Genomic DNA, 22,459 nt, shown 5'->3' with positions numbered 1-22,459 from the left:
AAGGTTTTAATTTGTCTTCCAGATGCCAGACTTTCGTATGCAAAGATAACTGGTCGTAGGCCTGGCGTGGTTGCCACGGTGACAGCTACCAGGGGATTGGGTTGCCCTGCCAGTCCAAAAGCGTCCCACAGTCTTTGTTGCTGAGTGAGGACATGGTGCTGAGCATGCCGTGCACACTGTCCGGGGGGTTCAAGGGAGCCTGGGGGACAACGAGACACACACACACACACACACACACAACACACACACACACACACACACACACACACACACACACTGGTGCTTCACAACCACGAACAGTGCATCTCATCATGGGGAAGGCTGAGAAACTCCTAATTAAGTTTTTTTGTTATCTGCAATTGTAAGACTTGACACAATTATCGTGGCAAATACATATGATTATTGGTTGAATTACAGTTGGCAATCTTTTCTTTTTTGATTCTTACACATGTTTTCAAAACTTCTATATCCGAAAGATGGGTTTCTTTTCAACCAAATTACCCGATAAGTACGCACATTTAATGTGGTTGATCACTACTTTCATTGAATTCACTGACATTTGTCCAAATAATATACAATTTCAAAATTAGGTATAATTTTTATTAACCGTTGTGTTGTCCTCCCGGGTCAAAAACTGACAAAAATTTGAAATTTTTGTCCCTTTTTCAGACTTTCTTTTTAGTTTTCACTAACACCACCTTACTACTACTAGTTTTACAATGTCTACTTTTTGAAATTCATGGTCAATAACCCTCATTTATATACAATTGTAAATTCATCTGACAGCTTTAGTTACTAGTTACTTTAGTTACTAGTTACTTTACACATTAAGATGTCTGCACACTAATCACATGTAGTTTATAAAAGCTGATGTTTTATTATAAAGTAACCTAGCAACAATATAACGGCTCCAGGTCCAGCTGAGAGGATGAGAGCATTAAACACACAGCTGGTTGGATCCTTCACAGCTTCTTCAATGGGACGATTTCTTCTTTACTTTTAATACTTCAAGTACATTTTCCTGATGGTACTTTACATTTTCAATGAATGCATTTTAGTATAACAGTGTGATATTAGTACTTTTACTTAAGTAAAGGCTCTTAAAACTACTTCCACCGCTGTTTATGGGAGGCTTTTTCGGGCAAGACAGTTTTACCGTCTTATATGTTATCTACCATAGGGGCATACAAAAGGTCACTGTCCCAGCTATTCCCCCCCCCCCCCCCCTCACCTGTTTTCCGCCCATCTGGGTGCGCACCCAGCCAGGGTGGATGGCTGTCACCAGGATGTTGAGACTCTTGAAGTCCTCAGCTTGACAGCGAGTCAGCATGTTCAGGGCTGCCTGAAACCAACAGACACTGTAAAGCTGTGTGTGTTTGCAAATGTGTGTGTGTGTCTCTATCTATGTATCTATGTATGTATGTATGTACAGTATGTATCTATCTATGTATGCATGCATCTATCTATCTATCTATCTATCTATCTATCTATCTATCAATCTATCACAAAGGATAGCACAAACATTCAGTGAAACCACCTTAATTGAAGCAGATGATTTAATTTAATTTTTTTAATTTTTAATCTGTTTATTGATCCCCAATGGGGAAATTACAATTTACACTCTGTGTCCACACTTGTTAGTAGTCACACACAGTCCTGAACTACACACACACATGCCCAGGATCTATACATGCACTAATGGAGAGATGTCAGAGGAGTGGGCTGCCAGCTGAACCAGCGCCCTGAGCGGGTGGGGGGGGGGGGGGGTACGGTGCCTTGCTCAACAGCACCTGGCAGTGCCCAGGAGGTGAAGTGGCATCTCTCCAGCCACCAATCCACACTCCCTTCTTTTTTGGTCCATACGGGGACTTGAACCAGCAACCCTCCGGTTCCCAACCCAACCCAACTCCCTATGGACTGAGCTACTGCCACTATGATATTCTGTGTTAATGACTGTGTCACTGCAAATTCAACCATTTTACTGCTAAATAATGTATTAAAACACATAAGTATTTAGTGTAATAGTATTCAGTGTTACCCTACAACCATGGCAGCTGGCGGACTAGAACCCAGGATGTCTGGGCCATGTGGACCGGCAAAGGGGAGACAGACCATGTTTTCAGGGCCTCTGTTTGGGTATATACCTATCTCTATTGAAATGCTAATAATTAAAATAGTTCTTTTTCAAATATCAAATTGTAGATTGAGTGTAAGTCGCTGGTACCTTGCTGGTCCTGTAGGGATACATCTGTGCCAAACCAAAGGATTCTGGACATTTCTCGATGGAGGCGAGGAGCGTGGAGATGTTTATGATGGCCGACCTCCTGCAGGACATTTTATCACCTGAGAGACAACGAGACTGGCGTCATAACATAGGAATAATAATTATAGTACTAACTATAGTGTAACAATAGGAATTTGCAGCATGTCGTTATGAGTGTTTGTGTGTAAATCAAGACAAGCTGTTTCCAATTCATTACCCTCTCCAGGTGATTTCATCTCTGCTGCTCTCTGGAGGAGCGGAAGAAGCATCTGAGGAGATATGAAATACTTTATGAATCTGAGTGCCACCATACACAGACAGCAGGTAAGGTCGCTGATGTGGTGAGTATGTCTGAGCAACGCCTGTCAGGCTGTAGCTAGTCTCACGTGTCCAGACCTTCTTTTACAACGCTATGGAGGAGGGTCTGATTAGTCCACACAGCATTCCTTGATTGGATAGTGGATAGTCTAGCTAGCTGTCTGGATTTACCCTGCAAGATCGAGACTAACTAGAGCGACAGTGTAACCCCATGAGGACCGTACAGCCGATTGGACAGATAGTCTAGCTAGCTGTCTGGATTTACCCTGCAGAGACCTGAGGACCAGGTCACCATAGTCGTCAGATTGGACAGATAGTCTAGCTAGCTGTCTGGATTTACCCTGCAGAGATCTGAGGACCAGGGAACCAAAGTCCTCAGATTGGACAGATAGTCTAGCTAGCTGTCTGGATTTACCCTGCAGAGATCTGAGGACCAGGTAACCAAAGTCCTCAGATTGGACAGATAGTCTAGCTAGCTGTCTGGATTTACCCTGCAGAGATCTGAGGACCAGGTAACCATAGTCCTCTGATTGGACAGATAGTCTAGCTAGCTGTCTGGATTTACCCTGCAGAGACCTGAGGACCAGGGAACCATAGTCCTCAGATTGGACAGATAGTCTAGCTAGCTGTCTGGATTTACCCTGCAGAGATCTGAGGACCAGGTAACCATAGTCCTCAGAAATCCACCGGCGTTAAGAATGCCAACACAGAGACAGAGGACAGGGACGGACATCCAGCGGAATTTCCGACGGAACCTATGCAATCCTGGAAATAAAACGTTGTGGATATAGACCACGCTGTAACTGATACATCTGAATGCCTGAAATGGACCAGTACTGAGCAGAACTTAGTACAGGCACTTCTGATTTTTTCCACATGAGTACCTTACTTCTAATTGTTATTAACAGAATTATTATTGGCTGATATTATAGACAGCATATACATCCTTTTCCATGCAAGATGAACAGGAACAGATTGTATGACAATAACAGACATGAATGGGTTCTTTGCTTTATTTCTTGGCTAAAATTGTAAAATGAATAGTGAAAATGCCAGTGTAGAATAAAACAAAACTATGAGGAATATATGTACAAAATCAGGGAGATACAGAATCTGGATTGGCTTTGTAATGTACTTCCATGTTTCTTTACAGTCAGAGTTAAATAGGTTGTATGTCATGATTTATTGGGGGAAATCCGAGCAGTTTTATGTAAAATCAGACATTCAGCATCCTCATATAGGATGAGGAGAAGGAATGATCCTTTGGTTCATAAGCACATTTTCAGATTGCGATAATTCGACTGCAGTTGAATCAGGCTCCTTAGATCGAATCAGCAAATAGTCGACTATTATGGTCACCCTTACAAAATATCCATCCATCCATCCATCTTCGACTGCTTATCCGGTGTCGGGTCGCGGGGGCAGCAGCTCCAGTAGGGGACCCCAAACTTCCCTTTCCCGAGCCACATCAACCAGCTCCGACTGGGGGATCCCGAGGCGTTCCCAGGCCAGGTTGGAGATATAATCTCTCCACCTAGTCCTGGGTCTTCCCCGGGGCCTCCTCCCAGCTGGACGTGCCTGGACCACCTCCCTAAGGGAGGCGCCCAGGAGGCATCCTTACCAGATGCCCGAACCACCTCAACTGGCTCCTTTTGACGCGAAGGAGCAGCGTCTCTACTCCGAGCTCCTCTCGGATGACTGAGCTTCTCGCCCTATCTCTAAGGGAGACGCCAGCCCCCCTCCTGAGGAAACCCATTTCGGCCGCTTGTACCCTTACAAAATATATGTATGAATATATCCAAGACACATGATGATCATATCATGCAGCTGAATTAAGATACTGGGACCTTTTTTGATCCAATTCGGGCACTGCCTTCCATATGTATCAACTTTTGCATGATGCACACATGTACTTAATTCATATTTTTCTTTTCTTTAAAAATGATGTAAAAATCTCTTTAAATGTTGAGCCCCATCTTTTCCTGTCTTTTTTTTTTTTCTTAAACTGTTTTGTATTCTGTTAGTGTGTGTAATCAGTCAGTGACGTACATACGTGATGATTGCCAACCCCAGACCTGCGTGCAGGGGCAGGGTTGTGGTCAGATGTTGCAAGAAAACAGCAGTTCCAGCATTTCATCACTAGAACATGTCGCTATATCTGTTTCTATCTATGTAGCCTACCTGCATCTGTGTGTGTCTGTGTGCACACTGAGCACAGAGAAGACCAACCGACCTTTGCGATGAGAAACGGGCCGACCACGTTGGTTTCGAACACCTCCATCATGTCCTGTTTCCCGGTGGCAGACAGCGGGGCCGGGGAGAGGGGTTTGTTGATCGCAGCGTTGTTGATGAGGAGGTTCAGCCCCCCGTCCCCGATCTGCTCCTTCACAGCCTGGACCGCAGCCGAGACACTGTCCTCGTCTGACATGTCTGCACACACGCACACACACACACACAGACACACAGACACACACGCACACACACACACACACACACACAGAGACACACAAGCACGCACACACAGATAAACAGACACACATGGACACAAACGCACACACACATACACACACACAAGCACGCACACACAGATAAACAGACACGCACACACACATGTATAGACACACATAGACACAAACACACACACACACACAAGCACGCACACACAGATAAACAAACACAGACACGCACACACACACATACAGACACACATACCCACACAAAACACACACACACACACACACACACACACACACACACACACACACAAAGACGCACACACAGACACAAACACAAGCACATGCACGCACACACAGAAAAACAAACACACAGACACGCACACGTACAGACACACACACACACACACACACACACACACAAGACGCACACACAGACACAAACACAAGCACATGCACGCACACACAGAAAAACAAACACACAGACATGCACACGTACAGACACACATACACACACACACACACACACACACACACACAACACACACACACACACACACACACACACACACACATTACTCAACCACATAGTGTACTACACATTCAGACCACGGGTGTGTGACTAGTTACTGAGTGAAAGTTCAGATTTGTGTTTGTAAGTTCTCACATCGTGTTCCCATCAAGTCAACAAGCTCTCGCACTGTGCAGAATATTTACCTCCGACTAGTTTGTCATTACAGTTTTTTTTTAAATCACTTTGCTACTATTATCAGAACCTGGATGTCATTTTTCACCAAACTCCAAACGGTCATCCCTTTTAGCCCAGGCTGTCTAATGTTCAAAACATCGCAATGTGCATTCATATCTTTACAGAAATCTTGCACTTGCACAATCATTGGTTCAAAAAACTAATTCATTGTGAAAAACCATTGAAACGTTACTTTAGATCAGCCGCACACAAGCTACCCATAGTTTCACTGTGTCGTTATTCATATAATCATTAAACATTGTAGTACAAAATAGGTGATGCATGTTTCATTATGGTACTAGATGAAAATACACCCCTGTAAAAGCACTGCAGTAGTAGAGAGAATACTACAGACACAGTGGGATCATTGAAGAAAATCTGTAATGTAGTGATGAAAAACAATACAGTACAATCACAACATAGCTTTATTTGAATCAAAGCTGAATAAATAGCTGCGAAAAGAGAGTACTGTAAAACGTAAAATGCAGTGTTCCTCAACTTGCTTGTACTGTAAAAAGCAAAACAAAGTAGTGATTACTGTACTTCTACATCTTCATCCACTCTGTCATGTGGATGTGCATGTGGAACAATGTGGTACGAGTATACTGTATATGTATATATAAACTTTATATACACTTTATATACAGTATACTTTTTTATATAAAGTATATATCTCAATCATTAGTAACGAGTTGGCAGAATTGGACGGCAGTTCTAAAGGTCTGCATGCATACAGTGCAGTACTGTCATTACTGTAAATAGTCTTACAGTAAAGGTAGTACACAGATCATAGAAACAGTGTCTGATAACAGTAGTACATTACAGTAAAGAATGAAGATGAAATAACACATCCATACATAATGTAGTCTAATTGGTTCATGCTCCACGCTAATTGGTGACGATGAATCTTGTTATCTTGAAACTTTTCCTGATTTAATATTGTTTCTATCTCCGTACAACATACATACATACACACATACATACATACATCTCCCCTTCCCCTCAGGTCAAGAGTCTGGGCGTCATCCTCGATTCCTCCCTCTCCTTTCAGTCACACATAAATAATATCTGCCGGTCTGCATACTTCCACCTACGCAACATAAACCGCCTCCGTCCGTCCCTTACCACTCACACTGCCTCCATCCTTATCCACAGCCTCGTCACCTCCCGCCTTGACTACTGTAACTCTCTCCTTTTGGCCTTCCTCAAAAATCCCTCCATAAACTTCAACTTCTTCAGAACTCAGCAGCTCGTGTCATCACCAGAACCCCCATTTCATCATATAACCCCGGTTCTTCAGCAGCTCCATTGGCTCCCGGTTCAATTCAGAATACAATTTAAAATCCTTCTCCATACTTTCAAAGCCATCCATAACCTTGCCCCTCCATATCTATCAGAACTCCTACACATTGCCGTCCCTCCCGCTCCCTCAGATCTTCCTCCTCCCTCCACCTCACTGTCCCCCATGCTCGACTCATCACCGTGGGGACCAGGCCTTCAGCCGCTCTGCTCCCCAGCTCTGGAACTCACTCCCACCCGACCTCCGCAACATCAACCTCTCCTCTGTTCAAAACTAGACTAAAAACCATCTGTTCCAGCTCGCTTATCTGTAAATACACTGTTCCTGTTTTGTTTTGTTTGTTTGTTTTGTTTGTTTTGTTTTTTTGTTTTATTTGTTTTGTTATTACTACTTACACTTTTATGTTCCCTATATCTGTCTTTTATTCTCTGTAAAGCGTCCTTGAGTGTTAGAAAGGCGCTGTTAAATAAAATGTATTATTATTATTATTATTACATAAATACATACATACACACATACATACATAAAGTACATACAACAAGAGTAATGCAACAGTTACTCATCATTTTGAGCAGTTGTATAGATAATTAGATCACTGTAGTTAAATTAATAGACAATCATTTGAAATTTAAATGCGTGAATAGCTTTTTGAAGTAGTAGCAGTACTTTTATGTTAAGTTGTGTCCCATTGAACATGTGATTTGTGGTAAATGAACAAAATATTTTAGGTTTATGTGTCTTGGATCCAACTAATTGAAACAAGTGTTGCATATGTGCACTTTGATCATTGGTTGTGAGTTTTGTGTCTGGAGTTTTGAAAAATGGCATCAAGGTTCTGAAAATAGTGCCAAATTGATTGTAATAAACTGGAAAATAAACATTTAAAAAAATGTTAGGTAAAAACAAATGATCATCAACGTCTGAGCACCTTAATGTGCATTATTACTTGTGGAAAAAATGCCGCTGGATTTGTATTTCCTTTAGTTATTTTACATGACAAGAAAGAGAAAAATCTTACATAACAAGGACATTTAAAGTGTAACAGTACAATCCAAGATGTGGTACTTGATGAGTCAAGTAACCAATAGACATCTTCAGCTAAATCAATACATTTATGTATTGTGTAAACCTGATTCTTAAAATGTTTGGCTTGTTCCCACATGGTTGGATGTACTAAGTGTTTTTATCAGAAACATCTGCTAAATAAATGTAATGTAAGGTAATGCCGTCCAGATTACTCTTTTGTTGCGACATATTGTTCAGGTTTGTCTCTATTGTCCTCTATTGTACGTACAAAACGAACTGTGGTGAGCACACCCTGGGTAAGGTATGGTTGTGGTTAGGGAACTAGACCAACTTGTTTGAGGACAAAGTGACAAGCATGAGAGGTGACAGGGAGGAAATGGGAGGGAGCGTTGGGGGAACTTCCTACTACAGCTGTCCACCACATAGACCCTCCTCCACAGCGCTGCACAGGAAGGTCTGGCTAGTCCACACAGCATTCCGCGATGCGAGAAAAACATGATCTGGTTTATTGACATTTCTTTAAACCAATCACAATCGCCATGTGCCGGACGGAGTCATGGTGCCTCTGCTATAGTCTCAGGAAGGAACTTGTTTTGGTGGAACGTGTGTACGTTCAGAAGTAGTTTTAGTCGTCAACAGAAAACTCAGATTGGACAGATAGTCTAGCTAGCTGTCTGGATTTACCCTGCAGAGATCTGAGGACCAGGTAACCATAGTCCTCAGATTGGACAGATAGTCTAGCTAGCTGTCTGGATTTACCCTGCAGAGATCTGAGGACCAGGTAACCATAGTCCTCAGATTGGACAGATAGTCTAGCTAGCTGTCTGGATTTACCCTGCAGAGATCTGAGGACCAGGTAACCATAGTCCTCAGATTGGAAAGATAGTCTAGCTAGCTGTCTGGATTTACCCTGCAGAGATCTGAGGACCAGGTAACCATAGTCCTCAGATTGGACAGATAGTCTAGCTAGCTGTCTGGATTTACCCTGCAGAGATCTGAGGACCAGGTAACCATAGTCCTCAGATTGGACAGATAGTCTAGCTAGCTGTCTGGATTTACCCTGCAGAGATCTGAGGACCAGGTAACCATAGTCCTTAGATTTGACAGATAGTCTAGCTAGCTGTCTGGATTTACCCTGCAGAGACCTGAGGACCAGGTGACCATAGTCCTCAGATTGGACAGATAGTCTAGCTAGCTGTCTGGATTTACCCTGCAAGATCTGAGGACCAGGTGACCATAGTCCTCAGATTGGACAGATAGTCTAGCTAGCTGTCTGGATTCACCCTGCAGAGATCTGAGGACCAGGTGACCATAGTCCTCAGATTGGACAGATAGTCTAGCTAGCTGTCTGGATTTACCCTGCAGAGATCTGAGGACCAGGTAACCATAGTCCTCAGATTGGACAGATAGTCTAGCTAGCTGTCTGGATTTACCCTGCAGAGATCTGAGGACCAGGTAACCATAGTCCTTAGATTTGACAGATAGTCTAGCTAGCTGTCTGGATTTACCCTGCAGAGACCTGAGGACCAGGTGACCATAGTCCTCAGATTGGACAGATAGTCTAGCTAGCTGTCTGGATTTACCCTGCAAGATCTGAGGACCAGGTGACCATAGTCCTCAGATTGGACAGATAGTCTAGCTAGCTGTCTGGATTTACCCTGCAGAGATCTGAGGACCAGGTGACCATAGTCCTCAGATTGGACAGATAGTCTAGCTAGCTGTCTGGATTTACCCTGCAGAGAGCTGAGGACCAGGTAACCATAGTCCTGAGAATTCCACCAGAGGTTATTCCAGCTGGATTTCTAGCTGAACAATCCCAGAAATGAAACTCCGTTGATATAGACTATCCACCACCTGACCCCCGTACTCCTGTAAGGTTGAATTTGTTTGTCTGGTCATAAAAACTGCACTCAGCCAGGATCAACTTGGATGTCTTTTTTACAAGAAAAAGTTGCTTTTGTAGGGGAAAAGGCTTTAGGGTTTAGGTTAACAACAACTACTGCTACAGTATCCAGGAGTGCTGTGTGAAGCGGTGCTAGGTAAAACAAAGCGGTGGAGCCATTTACAGAGTGAACAAAGAGAGTGAGCGGTGCTACTATTAATGTTAGATAAAACAATGGTGAGTCATGTCATAGCACAAGTGTATTGGCACCTTTTCCTTTTTGTCTTATTGTTATGGAAACAACAGGTCTTGCTACTCTGCTTGTCATTGGTCAGCTGCCAAAAAAAACCTTTTCAGAAAAATTGAACTTTTTTCAACTTCAAAAAGACGCCTTGAGCTGCAGAAATAAAGCGGTGGCTTTAAAAATAGCCCCCAAGACTTTTTTGGAAAACACGGTATACTCCACAGGATTATGATGTAAAACAGACGCTGGCAGCATAGTGAGCATAGCATGTGTTCCCCCAGCTTTTAGTTAAACCAGGAATAATGGAGCAAAGTATACATGCACGATGTAATATACTGTAACACCGGAGCATCCCAAGGCTGTGTTTTGAGCCCCCTGCTGTACTTCCTGTACACACACACACACACAGACAGACTGACTACAGACTGTGTAGCCACTCAACACTCCAACACCATCATTGGGTTGGCTGATGATGACACAGCTGTGGTGTGAGTCGGGAGTAACGCAATTACAGTAATGTTGTACCGCAGTAATATAACGCAATACTAATTCAATTTCAGTGATGTTATACTCGTAACAATGTCAGTAACGCAAGTTATAACAAATTTAATGCAACATTTAGTGGTGTTTTGTTGTATTAAGAATTCAAAAGCACCCTGAAACATTTCTCCACAGGAAAGAAAGCCATGAGTGATAATTCCTGTTGCTGTAAGATAAGATAAGATAAGATAATTTGTTTATTAGTCCCCAATGGGGAAATTACTGCACTACACTCTGTGTACACACTTTTTTGTTAGTACTCACACACACAGGCCTGAAATACACACACATGCTCAGGACCTATACATGGAGAGATGTCAGAGTGAGTGGGCTGCCAGCTGAACCAGCGCCCTGAGCGGTCGGGGGGGGGGGGGTACGGTGCCTTGCTCAAGGGCACCTGGCAGTGCCCAGGAGGTGAACTGGCATCTCTCCAGCCACCAATCCACGCTCCCAACTTTTTGGGTCCATATGGGGATTTGAACCAGTGACCCTCCGGTTCCCAACCCAACTCCCTATGGACTGAGCTACTGCCACCCCTCAAGTATTCAATGGTTGAGATGACTGCAGAGACATATACATTTGCTAGATGGATATTATTTATCAGTTAGCAGTTATTCCGCTGCGTCTCTGTACCATTGCATTTTATCCGCCGTGGAAAGTAACTACGCCGTATTTCAATGCAGCTGTAAGCTACTTTTAACTGAGTATTTTCATTGTCTCCTACTTGCCTATTGTACGTTTTACTTCTGTATTTTTAAAGCTTTAGTTACTTTGCATATTCATATTATGCAAAATATTATGAATAATCAATGAAGTGGATGAAGAGGAAACTTTATTGATCAATTTGCCAAGTCAAACTTCCACTGTTATTTTGGTGGAAGTAATTTAAAAGTAATGCATAAGTAGTGTAACCCATTACAATTCAGAGACAGTAATATTGTAATATAACTAATTACTCTCAGATGACAGTAACTAGTGATCCATAATGTAATACAGTTTGCCTGATCACCGACAGCCATGAAAAGGATTTTGGGGTCAGGACAATCAGAGTCAGAATCAGAGTCAGAATTAGAATCAGACTCAGAATCAGAATCAGACTCAGACTCAGAACCAGAATTCAATTTTCAATTCAATTCAATTCAATTCAGAGTTTTCCAGACTGCCCAAGACACATGAAGTGTCGCTTCATGCGTTTTGGGTGAACTGCAAAGTTATTGTATCTTAAAGCTTAGTGTAAATGCAGCTAAGACAGACCAAAATCCGCTAAGCACCGCCTAAGATGGTTGTGACTGGTTTAAAGAAATCCAAACAAGCCAGAGTGTTTTTTCCATAATCCCAGGACAAGTGCAAGACTATTTAGTCAGTAATCTACATGCATACTTATTAAATCGAGAGCACAGACAAGTATTCACCGGCGGGCTTGCAAATCTTTCCATTCTGTACGTGTACTGTATGTGTAAGTATGTACGCAGACATGAGGATGTGTGTTGTTTACCTAGTTTGATTACAGTGATCTTCCCAGGATATTGAGTGGTGAGGTCTCTCAGGGCCTGGGGGGAACGGATGAGGAGACATGGAGAATGAAAGAAAGATACATGACAGATTTCGGTTCCGGACAATTGAAACAGAACAGACATCAACTGTTGCATTTTTTTGAATATACTAATCTAACGCAAGAATGCATACTACAAGATCAATGATATATAAGCAAGTGCACACAGTATGGGTACAGGTCTTAGAAAATGATGCAATAATTTCAGTTTTATACAAGGTGCAGTCATGACACATATCAATTAGATTAAGCATTGCATAACTTTCATTAAATGTAAGGACAAAAAGAACTGTGTGTATGTGATATAATGTTTTTGAATTTTAACGTATTTCTCATTTTTAGAAATGTGGGCATTTTTAGCTTTTATTTTTGACAGGACAGCTGAGGACAAGGAGACAGAGGGGGGGGGGGAATGACCTGCAGCAAAGGGCCACAGGTCAGAGTCAAACCCCAGCCCACTGGCCCGAGGCGTAAACCTCTATATATGGACAGCCGCTCTACTAACTGAGCTATCAGGCTGCCCTTTTAAAGTATTTTGAACCCAAATATATACAGTCAAAAATAATCACTTTGCACTTGGACAAGTTATTTTTTGAGCCAGTCTTAAGAGAAACACGTCCTCCAATCCCATAGAGAGTGATAATGGTGCTTGGGCATATTAAAAAGTGAGGCTCGTGTGCATGGGTCCAGGGTCAACACGCACAGAGAAGCCATGAATCAGTTTCAACTTCTGCTTGTCGGAGTGTGTGTGTGTGTGTGTGTGTGTGTGTGTGTGTGTGTGTGTGTGTGTGTGTGTGTGTGTGTGTGTGTGTGTGTGTGTGTGTGTGTGTGTGTGTGTGTGTGTGTGTGTCTTACCTCAGCCCCGGTACCATCCGGTGCTCTGCAGCAGGCATATATGTGAGCCTCCCCTCCTGTTTTCTCTGCCAGCTGTTTGACCAGCTCCAGACCAATGCCTCTGTTTGCCCCGGTCACTAGAATGTTGCCTTCCAGTGTCATCGGCATGTTTTCTGATCCCCCGTGCCACCCCAGCTGCTGTCTGACTACTCACCCACAACAGTGACAGACCATATGAGAGCACAGTGTAGCTGTAATGCCAGTGTGTGTGTGTGCGTCATGCACTTGATAGGTGTGTGCTTAGAAGGCAGGACAAAGCCTCCCCCCCTTGTGTATTTACTCTGTCATCTGTTGCACACCTTCGGACCAACTTTGCCTTACTTCCCATTATACTGTATATCCAGTGTTCTTATCAGCTAGCACCAGTGGCTGTTTAACTTGCAGTGACATAACATTGACATTTGCTGGGGCGGTTTGTGCGTGTTCAGTTAAGCAACGCTTCAGAAATCTTGTAATTCAAGATGTACAAGATTCCATTCATCATACACCATCAGGAGTGAAGTTTGATATTTTCTTCAGAGAGAATTAGTAAACCTGTGATGTCAAAAATGAGAACATGTGGAAAGTGTGTGGTTAACAACAGCTGCAGAAACATGAAGTTACAACACGGCCAGAAATTTAAATAAAGAATGCTGCTTCTTCCTGTCTACAGACAGAGACGAAGACAGACAGAGCGACAGACAGAGACGAAGACAGACAGACAGACAGACAGACAGACAGACAGAGACGAAGACAGATAGAGCGACAGACAGAGACGAAGACAGACAGAGCGACAGACAGAGCGACAGACAGAGCGACAGACAGAGACGAAGACAGACAGACAGACAGAGCGACAGACAGAGCGACAGACAGAGACGAAGACAGACAGACAGACAGACGCAGACAGAGCGACAGACAGAGACGAAGACAGATAGACAGACAGAGCTGAAGCCTCTCGCAACAGACCTGCAGAGCAAAATAAGTCATGTCATACTATGATTTCAAAAGAAATCATAATATGACATGACTTTTATTTTGCTTTTCGACTTACTGTATTGACGTTTTTCGACATATTATATATACTATTTATAAAGTATGTTGAATTTTTTCAACATATTATACAATGACTTTTATTTCACTTTTGTCAACATACTATACTATGACCTTTTTGTTTTTTTCAACATACCGTACTATGACATTACCAATAGTTTTCAGCATACTATTCTATTTATTTTTTTTCAAAATGGGCTATGGCTGTTTATTACTCTATTTAACAAACTAAACTATAGCTTATTACTTCTTTAGAAATATTATACTATGACTTTATCACTTTGTTAGGCATACGGTATTATACTAGGACTTATATTAAGCTTCTGTTGACATACTACACTATGACTTATTTTGCTTTTCAATGCACTATACTATGATTTTAATCAATATTTTTCAACATGCTGTGACTCACTTTTTTGGCAACTATATTATGACTATTTTTGACATACTATAAGACTTTGATTTCCCTTTTTCAACTTACCATAATATGCTTTTTCAACATGCTACACTATGACTTATTTCACTTTTGACATACTATACTAGGATTTTTTTTTCCGACATGCTATACTACGACTTTTTAATCTTTTTTCAGCATACTATGACTTTTGTATTCACTTTTTTGACATGCTAGATAATGACTTTTATTTTGCTTTATCAACATTGAAATGAACGAATCATCCCCAACAGACTTTAATAGTGTCATCAGTTTTCCTTTAATACATTGTTACACTCCATCCTAAAACGGCAGCTGAAGCACAAAGTTAGGGCTTAACCTGGTCCAAGCTTGTCCTGAGGGCAAAACCCTAAATAATTCAAATAAAAAGTTCATCATACCACTATGCAGGTAAATCAATTTGTTGTGGCTTCTCACTTCAAAAAGCCAAATATTAGTACCTTCAAAGACCATTGCTGGTAATGTTAAAAGAGCAGCTGAATCCAGAAACAGACTCCGTTTCAGAAAAACTCAACTTTTAGCTGCAAAGTTAAGTCATCTGAAATAATAAATATAAGAATAAAGTGGAACACCTCATAATCTTCAGCATTATCCCTTTTAAGACTTTCTGCATGTGTAGTGGAAAAATTGATTTCAAGTTGTTTTTGACCAGTCTAACGGGTCATTACTAAGTGACTAGAGACAACAAACTGATAAACAGAAATATTGTTGCATTGTTGTTTTAACTTTTTGCTTGAGGTGGAACAAAATAAGTTTCTATTTAGTCTTCCATAAGGCTCAACCCTGTAAAATCCCTTGTAATGCTTTAGTTACTGCGGCTCTTTTGCTTCTGATGCACAGCGGTAATACAAATTCTCGTCACACCCTTGCTCTTTACCAGCTAGACATAGATGATCCAAAAATGTATAATGTTTGGTGGCTCCAACATCCCAAGTAACTGACTTCCCTCCAGTGGTGTAAGACGTGCACTACAATGCATCAGAAGACCACGTTGTGCTAAGTGACTAGATCTCATGGCGGTTGGTTTCCTTATACTGTATGAGCCAAATACAGTGTTGGCTCTAACCTCAGGAATCTCAGATAATTACAGATGATGCTATGTGGATACTATTGTTCCTTTTTGACAGTTGCAAGGACATCACACCTTAAAGCAAAACATAACAGCTCATAATGTAGACCCAGAATTATTATTTTTTCAATATTTTGTGTATCAGTGTTCTTAGTTTACATATTGAGAAGACCCTGATAAACGTGAAAGAAAATCTTCACTTTTAATCCTACATTTCAAAGTTTAGAATACACACCACAGTATATTTCATGTGTTCAATCAAGAAAGCCGTTCCGCAACAAATCCGGTTTTGTGTGGTTTGTGATTTGTGCGGGAACTACATTTTAGCATATCCCTTGCGCTTTGAAAGGGAGCAAAGGGCTGATTGCAATCTGCGACCTCGCCGCTAGATGGCACTAGATCCTGCACAGCTCCTCTAACAGGAGCTCACGTCATGTTTTTCCATTTGATCAGTTTGAACTGTTAAAGTTCGCTCCAACACAACAGAAGAAGCGGGACACTTGATAAATCTTTCTCATTGTTCGTGATAAACACAGGTCCAGGAACAGCTTGACACACTAATCAGATTCAGTCTCTGCAGTGGTGGTAATAAGGGAGTGGGGGATAAGGTTGGCCAGTGCCTAAGTCTCAACCCCCCCTTTGGCACCCCTACCTATAGCAAATATTTTCATACATTTTTAATCCACCTTTATCCCCCAAGAGAGGGTTTATTCATGTGCAGTGATAAATACAATGGAGGTTAACACTGAATGAGTGTTCTTGTGTTTATTGTTATATGTGTATCATTAGTCTTTTGTAGAACCAAACCTGTGGAAGGTTGGTGGAATGCAACACTTATGCTTTTATTTGGTACCCCTAAAATCCCATGTGGCCCCAGCCTGGCCCCTCTATTTGAAGTGGTCTAGAACAGCCACTGAGTCTAAGCCTACAGTTTCAATTTTGGGAGGAGGGGTGGGTTCAGATGGGCCTTCTAGGCCTTGAAACAACTCGTTGGTGGGTGCATCCACCTGCTGCCCACCAATAAGAAGCCACGCTTAACAGACATTACTCTTTGGAATGTTCGCTGAATTCCAGTTTTAAAAAAAGTTGTCAATGTCTTGGATGTGACGGTGTCCCCATCTACTTCTGGTCCCAGCCACAGTTCAGACTGGATTTCATATGAACAGTCCTGACACGTTGTTGAGTTCAGATTCTGGTGAGCGCTCCAGAGTACACACCACACGTGTGCCACTGTATTGGTCAAAGATGAGCGCCCACGTCGTCAGTTCCACGTGCTTCGCTTTCCTCCTCCAGCAGCGCGACTGGCAGCTCTCCGTCAGATGTTTATGTCCCGGACATCTGTGGGAGTCGTCGAGACGTCCTGCTCCTCACTGATGCTCTTAGTCTCCATGGTAACCGAGTGTTGCGGTTGTTGTGCCTGTCGGAGACTTGTTTCTAGCAGCGACTCAATTTGTTCCTGACATGCCCTCAGACAGTCCTGGGGAGAGAGAGAGAGAGAGAGAGAGAGAGGAGAGAGAGAGGAGAGAGAGAGAGAGAGAGAGAGATTCAGGTTAGTTTGAGAATCAGTAAGATTTTCAGAGTGTCAGTGAGTGCGGTTTACATGCACACTAATATTCCGCTGTTATTGGGATATGCCGGTGTTATTCGGCATTTAGTGTTATTCTTTGAACATGTATAGAGCACATTTGGAATATGCACCCTTAGAAATAAAATTGGTCAACTATATTTCTATTCATGCAACAGTTTATGGCTTGTCTCATTTCTGTGTGTTGCTATGGTTGTTGAACACAAACCAGCCAGCCAACAGTTCAAGTGAGCGCAGCTGCAGTAGAGATGCATGCCCCAAAGCTACTCTTAATTATATAAGAACACTTGGATATCAACAGGTTTTTGGTTATGTGCAAACATCGCAATGCCGACCTTTTCAAGGAGCTGGTTGAGGGACTGAATTAGGGAGGCTGTGTACACACGGCTAAAAAAAGGCTGCCACCGGTGGAAAACTTACATGGCTACATGTTTACAGGAATATTAGTGGACTATTCATATTCATAAGCTAAGGGAAACAGCTTAGCCGGAATATTGTCTCTTTCGGAATAAGGGTAAAAAACGGAATATTACGTGCATGTACACATACTCATTGTGTGTGCTCTAATCATGTCCTGTCCAGATGTACCCACCGGGTCACTCCTGATGATCTGTGCCAGCTGCTCCGTCAGTGTCTTAGACATCATGGATGTGCCCACCATTCTCATCTGCAGGCCCCCCACCGCTGCCACCATGCTGCCTGCTGCCACCATGGACGGAGGGCTGGCGATGAATTTAACATCTGCACACCGTCACAATGGAACGTCATGTTAATGTGGCACGTTTCAAAACAGCGAGTAACAATGAAGAGAACCAAATTAAAACCAAAACGTTCAGAACTCAAAGTTCCAGAGCCTAAGATGTTTAATCAAGTGAGGCTTGTGTTAAAAAGCTTTTTTTTTTAAAGGTAGCAGTGAGAAAATTAAATATGATCCTGAAGTCCAGTTGGACTAATAACCCTGTACGGTTTCCCTCTGAATGACTACAATATGATCCAGCGACAGTAGGGCGGTGCACTATATCAATATTATATCAAAATCGTGATACAAGACTAGATATTGTCTTAGATTTTGGATATTGTAATATGGCTTTACTGTTGTATTTTCCTGGTTTTAAAGGCTCCATTACAGTGAAGTTATATAAATACCAGACTTAACCTCAAATCTAATAGTGAAATTATTTTGTTAAAGCACCAAAAGTCTGTGTCTGTACTTCCGTCCTCTAACGTTCCAACTATGAATGACAACTTTATTATATAATCTAAAGCAAATAGAAAATAGGAAATTATTCAGTTGTTCCATGTGTCTTCATGTTTAATGTTTTACCTAACTCTGCTGCAGCTGCTGCTGATGTGGCAGACTGCTGCAGATTCACTGTCTTTGTGAACAAAGCTAATGGGATCGACCCCCCCCCCCCCCCCCATGTTTGTAACGTAGTGGCATGCATACCTGTGGCACACAGAGCCACAAAGGTCTGAGCGTGCTTCCTGAGGATGGGCCGGTGCTCTCTCACAACCGGCAGCTGGGACAGGAAGTGCTCTATGAAGTCCAGAGCGGTAACTGAAGCCAGGTCCCACTTCAGCTTGTTCAGAACCACCAGCTCCATTTGCTGTGTGGACAGAGAGAGGGACAGAAAGACCGGTTCAAGTGTGATCTAAACAGACAGATGCAGGGATTAAGAAAGGCTTTCTGTCTGCTTGAGGGGGTTTGTGGCTTTAACATGGCCCTGCAGGAAAGGAATCCTCCTCTGGGGACCATGACTGTCCACAGTCAACTTTATGACAATGGAGCCATTTTTTCCAAGACACTTAGACCTGGCCAAGTGCTGGTGAATGGGAAATTTTAACCTTGTGTTGGGGCTACAAGACACGCCCCAGAGGTTACCAAAACTATTAAAAGTCACCTTTTGGGGACCATAAAATCCAAACCAATCTGTCCAGTACCTGCTAAGATATCTCGATCTGAACAAAAGGGTGGAGGCCGACAAAAATGCAGGCCATTGCTCACCTGGAAATCTTGCTCACGAGAGCACAATTTGAACTTGCTCAGTGAGTTACTCTGGCATCGAGTAGTGCTGCTCATTAACTATGCCTTTGTAGCCAAGCTGCACCAATCACATTGGTGTATCTGATGTAAGCGGGGCCAGAGGTGAGCTGAACAGGTGACATCTAATCTACCAGTTAGCTGAGCAGATAGCTAAGCATATGGGGCTCTGGATACGTCACCCTGTGTGTTGTTGTGATTGGTTGTAGTGTTATGCAATTGTGTGCTGTTAGATTTTCAAATGCAAGCTTGGTGCCGCAGTTGGAAAAAATGTTTCATGATAATAAAGAATTATGATAATAAAGAGACAAGGTTTACCTCACAGGCTGTGTGTTTGTGTAATTACATCATCTGGGTCACATAACTGATATATAACCAAAAGATGTATCCTGGAATTCACTCAAAACTTGAATTTCTTTAAAATTTGACTGAAAGAGATAATTATATTAATCACAATTATTTGACTGAAAGAGATAATTATATTAATCACAATTATTTCTGAGATAGTTCCTGTACAGCCACATTCGGAAGTATTACAGCTCCAGGTGGTGATGGTTCTAAAGATTATCTCGCAAGAGTTTTCTACCGTGTGGTGCAACACTGTTAAATGGATTGATACTAGTCGTTATGGGAGTGTCTTTCAGAGCGGGCCAGATATAAGACAAACAGCGTTGTGACGCGACGGCGACCTACCAGCAGCTGAGTTGGGGTGATGGAGTTGTCTGTGTAGATGCAGAGCTTCTCAGCAGTGAGCGGGATCGTTTCCTTCAGTTTGGAAGCCAGGAACATGCAGGCGGCTCCCAGGACCTGCAGGTGGGTCTTCTTGGTGGGTTCCACCGACAGGAAGCGGTCCATGTAGTTCATAGCCAGAGGGAACACCTCCTCCTCACATTTCTGCTCCTCACACACCTGCACAGACACACCAGACAACAATACTGCCATTAAATACTGTTTATAAGATTTCACTGTTGCCACCATCAGTTCAGTGCCACAGCAATCCCTGGTCAAAGGTCACTTACCCTATGAAACCATGCCAATAAGTGAAGTATACAGATTTGAAATCTGAAGGTTCATGTTATGAACTGAAAGTTAAAAAAAAAAAAAAAAATGACGAGGAGAAAAACTCAAGATAAACCCAAACAGATTTTTTTTTTTTTAATTCAGGGTCAAGATTTCAAAATTTAGAGGTTTAGAGGTGTTAAAGGCTTTCTTTATGGCTTTGAAATGTCAATGGTTTCTACCAGACACTTCTCACATTAGGCTATGGGGGGGGGGGGGGGGGGGGGAATGGCATCCCTTAGCCTATCTGCTATAATGTAAGCATGAATTTTGATAAAGCAGTTGCTGCAGCTAACAACATGCTAAGAAGCACCCTTTGGTTTTCAGAATCTCATAGATTAGTGGTCTGGTTTTGTCATTGCATTCCCAAAAAAAAGAGAAAAAAATAAAAGAATCTAGGCTCAGGCTTCATTAACACAAGCAGAAACTTGCAATTGACAAAATAGTCTTGCTCATAATTCAGAAGATACCTGTATGAAATACAGATAAAGATATGTAGGTCTTAATAGGAAGTACAACTTGAGAACTGTAAAGTTCCTCACGTTCAGCAAACACAAAGGCAGCGCGTGGTCTGCATAAATTGCACCTCGCGACATTTTTTCCAAAATGTAATATTTTTTATGTCGTTTACCCATGACTTGTTGTATGTATTCTTTCTCTGTGGATTGGACTTTTCTTTCCACGCGGTTAACTAAACTGACACGTGAGCGCATAACTTCAAGAGTAAAGTAAAGAGGCCATGACGACATTTCAACTCCATTAACCGTTTAAAGTTAGCATCGCCACACGGCAGCGTTATAACAGGCTAATAAACATGGTGGACCAGTACCAAGGCCATAGTGAACCTACATTATGTATTTGATACATTCCATTTAACACATAAAAACTCAATTTAAACTAAAAAAAACTGTCTGTTTATTGGCAAGTAACTACAAGTAGTAACTACAAGTTACTACAGTAACGCTAACTTGTAACTAACTCGACATTTCGTTCTCCTTTGAAGAAAACATACATACAAACATACAGTCCAGTACATCTTTTTTTCCTCTTTCACTGATTCCACAAAACCAGCAGAGGTGCTAGTGAGCAGTCTGAATCTACAACTCAAGTTGGAATTTGTTGGAGAAGTTACAGGACATAATGCAGCTTGGAAGCCGAACTCACCAGCGGCTCTAAAAGACTTAGCAAAACCTTCTAGAAACGAGCACATAGCGACGTTAACTTCACATAAGCAGAGCAACATTGAAAATGTCAATTCTGTGAACGAGACTCTTTGCGTTCAACAAGTAACATTTACTGGCTTTAACTCACCTCCAACATCCAGGTAGCCAGTATCCTCCTCATGTACGGAGCTACTTCTCTCTGGACGCATTTGAAGTAGTTGGGAGAAGGGAGGTACTTGTCTTCTGCCCGCAACAGAGCGTGCAGGACCCGCTCATTCAACAGGTTGGAGTCCCGGTAGGCCCTCCGGATGGCAGGCCTGTCCCCCTCACAGCACAACAACTGGTGATCCATTTAACGTTACCCGGCCGCCTGCAGCACTCTGTGTCGGTTTCAGCTATTGGCTTCGTGCCACTCTGGTGACAAACCCTCAAACTCGCTTTGTTTTAGCTAACCAGAACACATGATTAGCCGCTCCACATTTTGTAGACTTTACCGTTTTCCACCTTTATTTCCACTCGCGGGAGAACATTTAGCACCTTTAGCTAGTTACAGGTAGGAATGGTTATGGAAAAATGTAGTAGGCCTAAATGAAAGGTGTCCTCGTTTGTCTCCGTTGTGTCACTGGGTGAGTGTATTCCTAGTCCGACGGGCTCTGAGCGGCTTTCCTTTGTTGAACAGGGCCCAACTAGCGGACTAAAGTTCCGCTGGCCATGTGGGACAAGTTTACCTACATCCCCCTGCCGCTGCGCCGCTTTATCACTGGACCGCGTCATGAATTAGCATACCGTGACAACACATCCGGTCAGAATGTCAAAATAAAAGAGCACCACAAAGGTGT

The 22,459-nt window shown here is 42.4% G+C and overlaps 2 protein-coding genes across 2 annotated transcripts; both read right to left on the bottom strand.

Moving 5' to 3' along the window:
* Positions 1–29: 29 nt before the first annotated feature.
* LOC116694581 (C-factor) lies at positions 30–13,451 on the bottom strand. The gene is made up of 7 exons (XM_032524376.1): positions 13,182–13,451; positions 12,270–12,324; positions 4,815–5,011; positions 2,481–2,532; positions 2,225–2,343; positions 1,232–1,342; positions 30–199 (listed from the first exon to the last, which is right to left on the bottom strand). The coding sequence occupies exons 1-7, from the start codon at positions 13,326–13,328 to the stop codon at positions 86–88; spliced, it is 795 nt and encodes a 264-aa protein (XP_032380267.1). The 5' UTR covers positions 13,329–13,451; the 3' UTR covers positions 30–85.
* A 3,455-nt stretch (positions 13,452–16,906) lies between these two features.
* LOC116694578 (G1/S-specific cyclin-D1) lies at positions 16,907–21,972 on the bottom strand. The gene is made up of 5 exons (XM_032524371.1): positions 21,769–21,972; positions 20,092–20,307; positions 18,805–18,964; positions 17,950–18,098; positions 16,907–17,249 (listed from the first exon to the last, which is right to left on the bottom strand). Exons 1-5 carry the CDS (start codon positions 21,970–21,972, stop codon positions 17,088–17,090), a joined length of 891 nt encoding a protein of 296 aa, XP_032380262.1. The 3' UTR covers positions 16,907–17,087.
* Between the last annotated feature and the right edge of the window lie 487 nt (positions 21,973–22,459).

The sequence above is a fragment of the Etheostoma spectabile genome, chromosome 8, assembly GCF_008692095.1.
Source record: "Etheostoma spectabile isolate EspeVRDwgs_2016 chromosome 8, UIUC_Espe_1.0, whole genome shotgun sequence".
Lineage (NCBI taxonomy): Eukaryota > Metazoa > Chordata > Actinopteri > Perciformes > Percidae > Etheostoma > Etheostoma spectabile.
Note: the sequence above shows the minus strand (reverse complement) of the source record. Positions and strands in the feature narration are given on the sequence as shown.